General features: G+C 40.3%; 3 protein-coding genes across 3 annotated transcripts; 1 reads left to right on the forward strand and 2 right to left on the reverse strand.

Annotated features, from left to right (window-relative positions):
* Window positions 1–1550: 1550 nt before the first annotated feature.
* On the reverse strand, window positions 1551–3760 carry LOC146617093 (adenosine 5'-monophosphoramidase HINT3-like). Its single transcript, XM_085373220.1, has 5 exons — window positions 3674–3760; window positions 3378–3495; window positions 2192–2261; window positions 1948–2074; window positions 1551–1598 (listed from the first exon to the last, which is right to left on the reverse strand). Exons 1-5 carry the CDS (start codon window positions 3758–3760, stop codon window positions 1551–1553), a joined length of 450 nt encoding a protein of 149 aa, XP_085229346.1.
* A 508-nt stretch (window positions 3761–4268) lies between these two features.
* LOC146617094 (cilia- and flagella-associated protein 45-like) lies at window positions 4269–7981 on the forward strand. Its single transcript, XM_085372925.1, has 12 exons — window positions 4269–4277; window positions 4644–4751; window positions 5405–5514; window positions 5791–5935; window positions 6033–6203; window positions 6296–6474; window positions 6628–6757; window positions 6856–7002; window positions 7081–7194; window positions 7298–7491; window positions 7586–7810; window positions 7912–7981. The coding sequence occupies exons 1-12, from the start codon at window positions 4269–4271 to the stop codon at window positions 7979–7981; spliced, it is 1602 nt and encodes a 533-aa protein (XP_085229051.1).
* A 716-nt stretch (window positions 7982–8697) lies between these two features.
* LOC146617095 (adenosine 5'-monophosphoramidase HINT3-like) lies at window positions 8698–11537 on the reverse strand. The gene is made up of 5 exons (XM_085373066.1): window positions 11417–11537; window positions 10167–10284; window positions 9892–9961; window positions 9202–9328; window positions 8698–9018 (listed from the first exon to the last, which is right to left on the reverse strand). The coding sequence occupies exons 1-5, from the start codon at window positions 11525–11527 to the stop codon at window positions 8908–8910; spliced, it is 537 nt and encodes a 178-aa protein (XP_085229192.1). The 5' UTR covers window positions 11528–11537; the 3' UTR covers window positions 8698–8907.
* Window positions 11538–12190: the final 653 nt, after the last annotated feature.

The following is a 12190-nucleotide window of genomic DNA, read 5'->3' on the forward strand; positions in this document are numbered from 1 at the left end:
TGAAAAGCCATGGACTGAAGTGACTCACCAGTTTACAGGAATGGAGCCCTTGGCAAATGATGTCATGCTAACACTTTTTGATGGTTCCTACTTTATCATTTTAAATAAGTAAAAAAAACAGGCTGCGAGTCACCATATGAGGCCTGTTGATGCACGTGGACCCTCCATGTAATCTGCCATTGTGAGAGTTCCTATTGCATTACTGACATCAAGTGGCTCAGAGAAAGAACTGATCCGGTTAGAAAAAGTCTGACCCGCTGTGCGTTCTGACTTATTCTATTAATGAATGATATTTTTGAGTTAGAGATATAATGTATTGATAAACAAAATAGTAGCTAAACTGAAACTGTTTGCATTCATTTTCCAGTTTGGATTCTTGTGTTGCTTAGATAATTCTTGTAATGCTTTTTGTGTTGTTAGATGCTTATCGTTCCTTTCTGCTTATCCGTTCACTGAGTTTTTTGTTTGTTTCCGTATTTAGTTATTTGCTATTTTCCTGTTTTAATATGAAAGTTGTCGTCTGTTCCTGCTTTGAGTTTTACTTCCTGCCTAGTTTGCACCTGTGTATTTTTCCCCCAGCTGTTTCCAGTTCCTTTATTAATCCTATGTGCATAAATAGTCCTGTCCTTTCCCTGAGTCTTTGTCATAAAATCTACACATCTTTCCCTGTGCTTCCTGTTTTTTGGACTTGGCATACAGCCTGATGCAGGTTTATTTAACCCTGCATTTTGATCTGTGACAAAAACTTTGTGATGTGCACCACAAATGAAACAGATAAATAGTCATGAGGATTACTCTCTGGGGATAATGTCCTCTCCACATCAAAAGGAGTCACTTGAGGTGAATCAGGCAACCTGCTAGAACGTCTCCTAGATGCCTCCTAGGTACAGTGTTTCTGGCTTGTCCAACCACATTGCTGGAGTCATGCAGTTAGCATTGCTAAAATCCAACACTCATGAAAGCATTTATATTGGCATGCTGGGCTCTTCCAAAAAAGATCCCAGCATGCCAATCAATAACTGGCTTTCTACTGTGACTAAAGAGTTAGTTCACTGAATTCTTTTCAGTGAAAGACACAGATGTGTTACTGAGTGGTCAAGTTTACAGATTTGAAGAGGAACTAACCAACAAACCCTTCATATTCTGCTAATTAACATGATCGTGAAAGCACTAATGGAAAGTTGAGCAGTTACAGTATAGGATACTGAAGGGCTGCATGTGTTGTACCTATGTTTGTAATAGGAGAGATTTGGAAGAGCAACCTTTAAAACAGAAATCATCTCCATTATTTGAAGCCTTTCAAGATTTTTTTATTAATATTCATGAATTCTATACCATTTATAAAAAAAAAGAAAACAGAAGTAAAAAAAATTAATACAAAGAACTCTTCTCCACAACCAAGTCAGCATGCGGCATGGAGGAAAATATTCAAACGTATTAGCACCAGAATGCCAAACAGGCTGGAGAAGTCATGCAAAGTGCACTCAGTGCGGTGGACGCTAATTAAATAACCTGTAAGCAGCAAACAAGGTTGCTACACCTGCATCTGTTCATTTCACTTTGCCATGAGTCTTCAGCTGTGAAAGCACTTTGTCTACCTGCAACAGAGCAAAACTGAGGGTTAAGAGTATTCACATGTAGTAAATTCACTCATTTTAAAAGCTCTTCACTTTAAAAGAAGGTAGCACTTAAAGGTGTACACAACACACATAAAAGACCTAACATGGGAGAGAAGATGTGGCTTGTTTCTCATTTTGACATCAGAGAATGGCGTCAGTGATAATCTGCAATAATCTCTGATCTGATTTTTATTGAATTCCTTTAAAGCATAGACCGTGATAACAAATGAGAAACAAATGTTACCATGCCATATGTCTGTCTAGTGATATTAAAAATAAACAGTCCCAATTGAATTATTTTCCTTGGCTCAATCCAGCCCTGACTTACTGTAATAAACCAGTAAGACTGCTGCCCGTAGCGAAGCTGAGACTTCAAGTTCATCTTACTGGCTGGAGCTAGAGCGTGGAGGTGGAGGTGGGGAACTGACGAGAATGGAGGGAGATGAAACCCCAGCCTACAAAATAAAATTAACAAAAAGATATTACAACATGAAAAAAAACCTGTTTAATTTGAAAGCATAATAAAATTCTAAGTGATAAAGAGTCGCAGCTCATCACAGGGATTGTTTTACCTGACGTCATCGAGGCTGCAGACTTTGTTCTTCTCCAGTATACTTCTTCCCATTTGTTCCATCCGCTCCACTGTCAACAAATAAAACTTATCGGCGATGTGCGATCAGAAAGTCAAGATTATGCAAGACAGATTTACACATATGTACATATACTCCCTAGCCACTTTATTAAGCACACCTGAACATTAACACAAATATCGAATCAGCCAATCACATAGCAGCACCTCAGTGTATGTAGACATGGTTCAAACAGAACGTTAGAATGAGGGAGAAAGGTGACTGACGTGACATTGAATGTGGCATGGTTGCTGCTATCAAACGGGCTGTTGTAGGCATTTCAAAAACTGAGCTACTGGGATTTTTTTTCCCCCATAAAACCATCATTAGAGTTTACAGAGAATGGTCTGAAAATGTGAAAATATCCAGCGAGTAGCAGTTCTCTGGGTGAAAATGGCTTGTTGATGACAGAGGTCAGAGGAGAATGGCCAGACTGCTTCGAGCTGATAGGAAGGAACTCAAATCAACACGCTTTGTAACCGAGGTATGCAGAAGAGCATCTCTGAAAGCACAAGCCTAAAAAAATGGTTTGTGAACAGTCACCAGATCTCAGTCCAGTAGAGCTCATTTGGCGCGTAGCGGAACAGGAAATTTGTATCATGGGTGTGCAGCTGATTTCTGAAGACACAATTAATCATTTCATGGTCATGGTGGCGCTTTTAAATCTGTCTTTACAGACACAAACTACAAAGCTAAGCTCACTGAGGTCATACTGGTGACTCAACAAAACAATTTACTCATTAACCTGAATTTACTCTAAACTATTATTAAAATAGTTTGTACTGATTAACCAGATGGCTGCTCCTCCCTGTGCAATGTTCCTTCTGTTGAAAGGGAGTTTTTCCTTTCCACTGTCGCCAAGTGCTTGCTCATAGGGGGTCATCTACATGCTATGTATGACCTTACAATATGAAGCCGCTTGAAGCAACTATTGTGATTTGGTGCTATATAAATAATCAGTTGCTTGGAAACATGTTGCTTTAAAGGGTGGGGTGCTTTTGTGTAATCAATCATAACTACCGACTCATATTTTCCCATTGACCAAGTCTTGTCAGCAGAAGTTGCTACCAGGAAAAACAAACAAACAAACAAGCAAACAAACAGACTGATTAAGTTCATGTTTCCTCACCTAGAGGTATGTTGTCCATCTTAAGGGTTTTACAGTTGCTGATATGCATCCTGGGAATAACCAGGTAGTGATGGGTGGCTCCAGGCTTCATGTCACGAAAGCAAACCAGCTCATCGTCCTGTACACACACACACACACACACACACACACACACACACACACACACACACACACACACACACACACACACACACACACACACACACACACACACACACAGAGAGAGACAGGAATTTCCAGTGGCTAACTTTTTTTTCTCCTTAAACATGAATGAATGTTGTTGTTGTTTTACTCACGCTCAGCAGGATCTCTGTGTCAGTTTTGTTGTTTACTATTTCACAGAATTTACAGTCATCAATCCCAGAAGCCTCCAGCGTCCCCATTCGTGAGTTTTAAAGCGTCTTTTATATAGAGCGCAGTAAATGCTGTAATATAATTCCTGGGTGTGCCCAGAGACAAAGGCAGGACAATCGCCCGAAGACAGAGCTAGTCGAGCCCAGAGTGCACCGTCAAATTATTTGTCTTAGGAAAAAAAAAAAAATATATATATATATATTTTATTTTATTTTATTTATTTTATTTACGAGAGCTGAACAGGTTCAGTCTGAACCCCAAGTCAGAGATTAATTTTTTGATAATGGAAAGTTGGTTGAACTTTTAGACAAAATCTATAAAAATATATCAAATTTTAATCTGCATATATGAGTTTTAATTTGTATCACATTTGCTACATAGGCCATACTTTTGCACTTTAGTCATTAATAATGTGTCATGCAATTTCTATCATTTTTTTGAGGGTAAAAAAAAGTCACGCTGATGATGTAGAAGTCTCAAAAACTCACAAAAATTCATGTATCAAATATGATACGCTTGACTTTAAAGGAGTAGAGGATGTCTAACGTTTGCCCTTCTGTCACCATAGCAACAGATTACTCGCCAATTAAAATCCGTGTCGCTACGTTTTTAAAGTTTTTAAAGAAGCTAAGCGCATGTCTATAGATGGGAGAATAACACTGAGTATTGCAGCTATATTAGTCTTAAAACTGGATAATCTTAGAAACATTTATTTTCCGTTGCCTGGACTTTGTTAACGGCAGATCATGGTAAGTCTATATGTTACAGCGAGCACTGACAAGCCACTTTTCATATTGCCTTAGATGCTAGATCCTGTTTTTTAAATGCAAAAGATACTATTCTATAAAGTCTGTATTTAACGCTAGAAAAAGTCCCTGTATATTCATCCACTGTTGTTTTCAATGCCAGCAGAGACATCCGTCCAGTTCCAGAGCTAGCTCTTTTAGCAGCTGCTACCGCCCACTGAGCCCAAGCTCTCAGGTGGATGATGACGACATCCTCTTTGGGAGCCCAGACCCGGTGAGTGTTACTCTCACAGAGTGAAATGTCACATCTTAACTACACTCACCGGCCAATTTATTAGGTGCAGTTTATTAGCACCGCTTTTTGCCCTCTGAATTACCTTAAATTTTCAACAAGGCGCTGGAAACATTACTCAGATTTTTGCTCCATATTGGCATAATAGCATTACATAGTTACTGCTGATCTATTGACTGTACATCCACCATAAGAATCTCAAAGGTGAGATTTCGTGACTGTGGAGGCATTGGAGTAGAGTGAACTCACTGTCATATTCAAGAAACCAGCCTGAGATGATGTGAGTTTTGTGACATGGTGTGTTATCCTGTTGGAAGCAGCGATTAGAAGATGGTTACACTGTTGTCAATAAGGGGTTGGAGATGGTCAGCAGAACTACTCAGGTGGGCTGTGGCATTTAATTGATGTCCAGACAGTATTAAGGAGACAGTGTACCTAGTGTCTGAGTTGCTGCCAAGTGATTGGCTGATAAGATATTTGGATTAATGAGCAAATGAACCCAATGAAGTGGCCAGTGAGTGGATATCACAAGTAAGAAAAAAGAAAACCCAAAAAGAAAACTGAAAATACTTGTGTGTTGAGTTCACTAATTATGGTGCTATTTTGCGGGTTTTTATCAACTAACAACTGCTAAGATATCATCACAGCTTTGTGAAGACGATCCTTGTGAGGAAGCTCCGTCAAAGATCAAAAAAGACAAAGACACCATTCAAATCATCTCTAAAGACCTCATCCGCAATCTCAGGTAGTCCCAAACCTGTTGAGTTTCTCCGCTGGTTTAAAAAGCATAATGCACATTTTTAAAACATGGAAATGGAAGCAATTTGATTACATTTAATATGAATTAAAAAAAAACAATGGTGCACCTAACAGTTTTCCATTAATGTATGACCTGGTATCGTTTCAAGTGATTTAGAGAGACAATTAGATTTTTTTAAAAACAAATGTCATGATGATAATGATGTTTTAACCCAAAATGGACATCCTCACCACAACATAATTCCTCCTGTCGTTATGCCAGAATCCCACTTAACAGTCCTTTGGGAAAGTCAGTCTTTCTCCCGTCAGCTAAGTATAAACGCATCATTTTAGCATCCCAGGCTAACCTCAAGGAGGAGAGAGAGGCTTTTCACCAGGCTTATCAGAGAAAGGAGGAAGAGGAAACGGTAGGATTCATGGCTCTGATGATGTTTTCTTGGACATTAACACAAGAGGCTCGTTCCTGTGATTTTGCAATATGATATCTATATGATGGCTCCCCAGAAATCCGCAGAGGAAAGGAAGCAGCAGATCCAGGCAGCAGATCTGTCCCGTAAGAACAACAAGGCCCTGACTGAGCTCGAGCAAGAGGCCCGGAAACGTTCACAGAGCTTGCTGGAGCAGTCTAACGCTTTAAGGATGGAGCAAGAAGAGGAAATCAAAAGGCTGAACACGGTAGGAATTGGCTGGGAGTATGTGGATGAAGAAAACAAAGGCGGTGTCAATTCACACACATATAAATGCTTCTGTTTTTGTCACTCCCTCAGCTTATTCTGAATGCTCAATGTCAAGCCACAATCAATGCTCAGCTGGAGGAGAAGAAGCAGATCCAGGCAGAGATGGAAGAGGAGGAGAGGCGCCTGGATGCGGTGATGGAGGCAAAGCGCCAAAAGGGTCTGGAGACTGAAAGGAAGATCGACGAGCTGAGGAAACAGCACAGGAACGAGTAAAGAGAGCACCTTTTTTTTCTTCACCAAATGCTTTATATATTCTTAAAATAACTCCAAGGATGGGAAGACGTTAAATTATGCACTTTATCTGATCCAAAAAGGAGGCCATTAGGAGATCTGTCACTCTGTTTGTGTGTGTTACATTTCAGAGGAAGAGCGCAACTTTTAGAACAAATTCAGAAACATCTAGAGGAAAAGGAAAATGAGAGAAAGATGAGAGAGCAAGAGAAACAGCAAATAAAGGAGAACCAGAAGAAGATGGAAAAGGATGACCTCAAGGTGCACACACGGCCCATGTGCAGACTTAAACTCACTAACGTGAACACAGTGCAGTGTACGGGAGTCAGTTTCATCTCTGACCGGCTGCTTTGTTCCAGGCTAAAGAGAAGAATAGGATGGAGCAGCAGCGTATGCAGGAGGAGATCATGCGCATCAATGCTGAGACCCTCCGAGTCAAGGAGCAGAGGATGAAGGAGGAGAAGCTGGCGGACATTAAAGCCATGGAATACATTAAAAAGAAACAGGTCAGCTGGAAAAGCAACTGAACTCTGTAGATCGGCTACAGATGTTTGTTCTCTGCTGATATTTTATTGTTTTTGCAGGCGAGGGACGCGGAACGTGAAGCAGAGCAAAAGCGGATAAGGAAAGAGAAGGAGATGGAGATTGCTAAGCTGAGGGCCCAGCAAGAAAAAGATCGAAACTATAAGGCAGAGCAGGTCAGAAATTGTTTTTGAAGCGTTAACCTTATTACAGGTGGATTAATATGACTTTTAACTGTTCTCGGCCACTTGTGCTGGTGTTTCTGCGGATTTTAAAAAGGATGAACTCTGTGCCCATCGGCATCAAGAAGAGTTACAAAAGAAATGGAGGGAGAAAAACAGAGAGCAGGCCGTGAGGAAAGCACAGCAGGAGGCGATGCTGGGGGCTGCTCGGCTGGAGCAAGTTCACAGCAAACAGCACTACCAGACAGTGAAGGCCACCATAAAGAAGGAAGAGTTTGATCGGATGCTGAAGTAAGAAAGTTGGGGGGCTTTTGTTTGTTTTTCCCACCTCAGTGTGCATTTTCTGCACGTTTTTGCATGAAATTGCTATTTTTCCTCCACACAGGGCTCAGAAGGAAGCAGAGGCCAAAGAAAAGGAGCAGCAGGAGAGGCAACGTCAGAAAGTGCTGCGCCACGCTGAGGCCGTCAGGCAGCAGGTGAATGAGCGCAAGAAGCTTGCCAAAGCTGAGCATAGAGAGGGGTTCGGGGAGGCTGACAAACTGCTGGAGGAAGCCCAGCAGCGACAGATGCGCCTGAATGAGATAAAGGAAAAGAAACTAAAGGAGCTCAGGTAAGCATGAGCAGGTTACTGTAGTAATATTCAGGCATGATTGTCATATATCAGGTTTACTGGATATAATGAATGAACCTAATGTGCATGTCTGTGTGCAGGGTTATAGGGCTTGGTGAAAAATACTGTTGTGAAGTGGAGAGAAAGGCCCAGAGGACTCATTTTGTATAGCTCCATAATTGAAACAGTAGTTTCAATTACTACTCTAAGTTAAAATATGTTGGATTAAAGTCATATTTCACTCTCAGAGGTGTATGATCATTGGTCTATGCCCTCCAACTCTGGCTCACTGATACAGTTTGTAGGTTTTATTTTTGTGTAATATCTGCATTTGAGTCGTGTCCCGTTCATTCACTGGGAGGTTTTGGGATGGGGGGACGTTCGCAAGATGGGTGTACAGCCTACACATCTGCATCAACTGTGTGACGCTATCGTGTCAATATTAACCAAGATCTGTGATGTATCCAGCAACTTGATGAATCTATATTTATCTATACACACATATCTGCCAGTGAGGATTACCAGGATTATGACACTGTGCTAAAATAATTAACATTAGAAAGTCACAACACTGGCCTTAAAACTTAATTACCTTAATTATTAGTTTATTAAAGGGTTCTCCATGAATGATTTTTTATTTTATTTAAAAAACTGTTTATTTTTTAATATCATTACAAACAAGCAGACACACATCCAATACAGAGGCAACAGTATCTCCACACATTTTTCTTCTTTACAGTGACTGTCAGTAATAGAAAACTCTCAATAATGTTATTTAAATAAATAATTTTATTTTAAAAAATACTTAGTGGAATCAGTCTTGTCTCTTCTTATGATAAAAGTACAATTCATTTCCCACGTGCATTCATTCAAAAACGACACTGTTACAGTGCACGAGCACAAAACACTATAGATAAAATCTGACCGTTAATTTTCTATATTGCACTGGCCCGTGCAGAGGTCAGTCACTGCTAATGAATATTAAAGTGGTAAATATCGCTCTAAACAATTACAAAGGCATTTCAAAAGTGTCTCCAGTCTTCATTCTGCCTCAGCGATTCTTCTGAGATTTTTTGGTTTTGTTTCCCTGCTCTGATCTAAAGTCCAGTCTGAGCACAATTGATGCACTGAAATAACTTGCAGTTCTCTAAATAATGACACCGGAGTGGTGGGGAGATACTTTTAAGACGCTTGCGTAAAACTTCTTCCTGCAAAGGGGAAATTATGAGTTTATCAGTTCAAATGTGAAGTAACAGAAGTAGCCTGATAAAAACAGTGACTGCATGGAAACCGCTGCAGTGGTTTAGTTATTGTAGTGTAAGAAAACTAATAAAGAAAATCAAAGAAAAAAAAAAAACAGAATGAGGAAAGAAGTCGCCTGCAGTACTCACAGTAACAAAATAGTTGGTTTCTGGAGTGAACTTATACAACATGTACTTTGAGATCTGGCTGGCTGGGGCGAGCACGTGGAGGTGGAGGTGACCTACTGAAATGAAGGGCGGCTGGTGGAACCCCAGCCTGTGGAGAAAAACACATCAGCACTGAAATTCAGCCGCCCAGAGCAGGGATGAAACGCTTACAAACAACAGAGCAACTAGACCCCTCACTCCATGTTAAACTATAATTATATAGATTACATTAGCACGAAGATTACTTATGCAGTTACTTAAAGCAAAAGATTCATCCACCCTCCCTTTAATATCATTTTTTAAGATACACTGTAGCTTTTTTAATTTAATGTTAAAAGTAAGATTTTTACTGAGTTTTGGCTTCGGGCAGCTACAATGCACCCAGCAGAAACTGCAGGATTTTACTTCACACTCGTATTCAAAACTACGGCCAATTTTGGATCGCTGATTAACCTCATATGAGCGTGAACGTGAATGATCGTCCGTCTCTGTGCTTTAGCCCTGTGAGTGGGTGGATGTATGCATGGATGAATGCAAGGATGGATGGATGAAAAATGGGTGTCCACTGTAAATGATTCCTGAATGCCCACGAGAGAACTTGAGTTTGCAGACTTTGCCTTTTTACTAGTATGAATATTTTTTCCGGTACTTCCAAGAACCGTCTCCACCAACCTTATATCCGCCATGTCAGTAATCCCTTGGGCGTGGAGCACATCTTTCCCCAGTTTAGCCATCCTTTCAACTATTGGAGACATGATTTCTTATGGGTTATGTGATATAGTTTTGATAATCTCAAATAGTTGGAAAAATAAGAGTATCAGAAGTCTATAGTACCAGCAGTAATAGTCTAGTTTAAAGTATTTAAAGGAAAACTTGCAGCAGTAGTGACGACAGGATAGCCACAGTGTTAGGAGATAGTATGGTAAGTTGACAGAGGACTAACTGACCTAGATCAATGTGTCCTTTGTGCAGTGAGAAGCAGCTGGGTATGTGCTCTCTGGGAACAACCAGGTAGTGGTGAGGCGCACCTGGGAAAATGTCGCTGAAACACACCAGGTCTTTAGTCTGTAGTCGGGGCAGAAAAATGAAAGAGTCATTCAAGCTGTGAATGCAGCACTATCAAGACTCAGTACAGTATATTTCCCTGGTGGATCAGAAAGTACCGTGTCGAGGCACTCTTCCTATTGGAGGCGGTAGCGCTACTCCAGCTGTGCACATAAAAGAACCAGGAAACCCCGGACACAAACTCCCACTCTGCACAGTACATGAAAAGGTGGCAGTGGGACTCAGTTTTAAAATATACAGCATTATTATTATTGTTATTATTTTACTCACTTTTTCTGAGTAGATACATTATTACACATACCTGATGAATGTCAGACTGACTGAAACACTGAGGCTTAAATGTATTTGCAGTAAGCGAGGCAGCGTGTGGGAATTAGATTTAAATTGTCATGGAACTTTTCCACCTGTCACTCATTCAGGTGTGCGGAGACTTTGAACTATTAATTTAGCTGCACATAGATGAAGAGAAACCCACCACTTAAAACCAGCCTTAAAATCTTTTGATGCTTGGCTACTCTCTTTGCCTCGGCATTGTAAGGGGTCCGCGAGTGTCTTGAAAGGTGCATATAAATAATAAATGTATTATCATTACTTAAGATGTAACCAGTCCTCAACCAAATAAGAAGTCATGCATGGACCTGTGCCTGCGCAGGGACCCTTTAACGTTTTGGTGATTTGCAGGTGTTAAAGCATCTGGATTTAAACAAAGTGCATTTTTAGATTTACACACTTTAGAGTGGACCTGTTGTGCTTTTCTTTATTTTCTGTCACATGACAGGTTTTTACCTGTCTGGGCTGGTGGGTGCTCACATTACAAACAGCCAAAAGAGCTCAGACTGCTCTAAATGCCCTGTTTCATACAGTTTTATTTGTTTTGGCTCAGAGTTGCAAAACAGCTCTCGTCGTGAAATGCCGCCCCCGCGGTTTCCCTGCTGTAGTCTGTTTCTTCTATTAAATAGCTGATTTGCCATACGCTTTAAACTTCATCTGCCGTCAAGTGCTAAAATCTCCAACTAACTATGTGTGTGTTTAATAGTATATCAAAACCTCGGATCCGCAACTTCCGGGTACAGTTTCCTCCTATAACACCTGTATCGCTCTACATGGGATAAAAAAAAAAAAAGCATCTCACCTCTTTTATTATCTTTGTGTTTTCGTCTTTTTTGTTCGCTATCAAACAGAAAATACACGTTTCAACATCATTTACATCTGAGTTTGACCAGTTGGTCGCTGTGTCCTCCATGTTGCCTGAGGACGGTCTCTCTGTTGCGTTTCCTGAACACTTTCCGAAGATCTTCTATGACGTGCAGAGAGGTTACTCAATGCTTTTCTGAGAACTCTGCCCTCCTAATAAACATTGTGGAAATGAAGGCAGTCGGGCAGGCACTACTATCGTCACTGATTTCTACAGCTGATTCACAAGGTCCCGATTCGATTTTGTTCCATTTTGAGTCAGTCAGAAATATTATAATTTTGTCCATTTATCTAGGATATGTCCTGTCGAAAGAACCCTCTAAGCCTTGTAAATTAAGAATATTTAATTCAAAATTATTTGACTATTTCTCTGCAGTTAGTTTGCACTGAGTTTGTAGGCTGTGTATAAAAAAAATTAAGCTGCCACTTTATCAGATGTGTAAGCATCACAGCAGATGCCTTTGTGTCAAAGTAACAGGATAAAACAGAAAAACTTGGAGATTTTGCTGGCATGGTTTTTTATAGTAGATAACACCCTTAAAAATATTCTGCAGTAGATCAAAAACTTAAAGCCAGGAATCCGTATATGGAGATTACCTGATGTTGCTGCAGTGAAGCAGTGTTATTATCCATCCAACCATGCAAAATAGGATTTTTTGCAATTTTCAGGTGGTCTTAAACTTTTGATCGGGACTATATTTCAACATAATTT

The sequence above is a fragment of the Diplotaxodon limnothrissa genome, linkage group LG15 (genome assembly GCF_057381915.1).
Source record: "Diplotaxodon limnothrissa isolate DT_005_m linkage group LG15, D_limnothrissa_male_GT1.1, whole genome shotgun sequence".
Taxonomy (NCBI): domain Eukaryota; kingdom Metazoa; phylum Chordata; class Actinopteri; order Cichliformes; family Cichlidae; genus Diplotaxodon; species Diplotaxodon limnothrissa.

Coding starts and splice junctions, on each gene's coding strand:
- LOC146617094 (XM_085372925.1), top strand. Junction 6,204..6,295: donor AAATCAAAAGGCTGAACACG/GTAGGAATTGGC, acceptor TCACTCCCTCAG/CTTATTCTGAATGCTCAATG. Junction 6,475..6,627: donor AGGAAACAGCACAGGAACGA/GTAAAGAGAGCA, acceptor GTTACATTTCAG/AGGAAGAGCGCAACTTTTAG.
- LOC146617093 (XM_085373220.1), bottom strand. CDS start 3,760: ATGGGGACGCTGGAGGCTTCTGGGATTGATGACTGTAAATTCTGTGAA. Junction 3,496..3,673: donor ACACAGAGATCCTGCTGAGC/GTGAGTAAAACA, acceptor GTGTGTGTACAG/GACGATGAGCTGGTTTGCTT. Junction 1,599..1,947: donor AGTCTTACTGGTTTATTACA/GTAAGTCAGGGC, acceptor GCTCTGTTGCAG/GTAGACAAAGTGCTTTCACA.
- LOC146617095 (XM_085373066.1), bottom strand. CDS start 11,527: ATGGAGGACACAGCGACCAACTGGTCAAACTCAGATGTAAATGATGTT. Junction 10,285..11,416: donor ACACAAAGATAATAAAAGAG/GTGAGATGCTTT, acceptor CCCCGACTACAG/ACTAAAGACCTGGTGTGTTT. Junction 9,962..10,166: donor CAAAGGACACATTGATCTAG/GTCAGTTAGTCC, acceptor TGTCTCCAATAG/TTGAAAGGATGGCTAAACTG.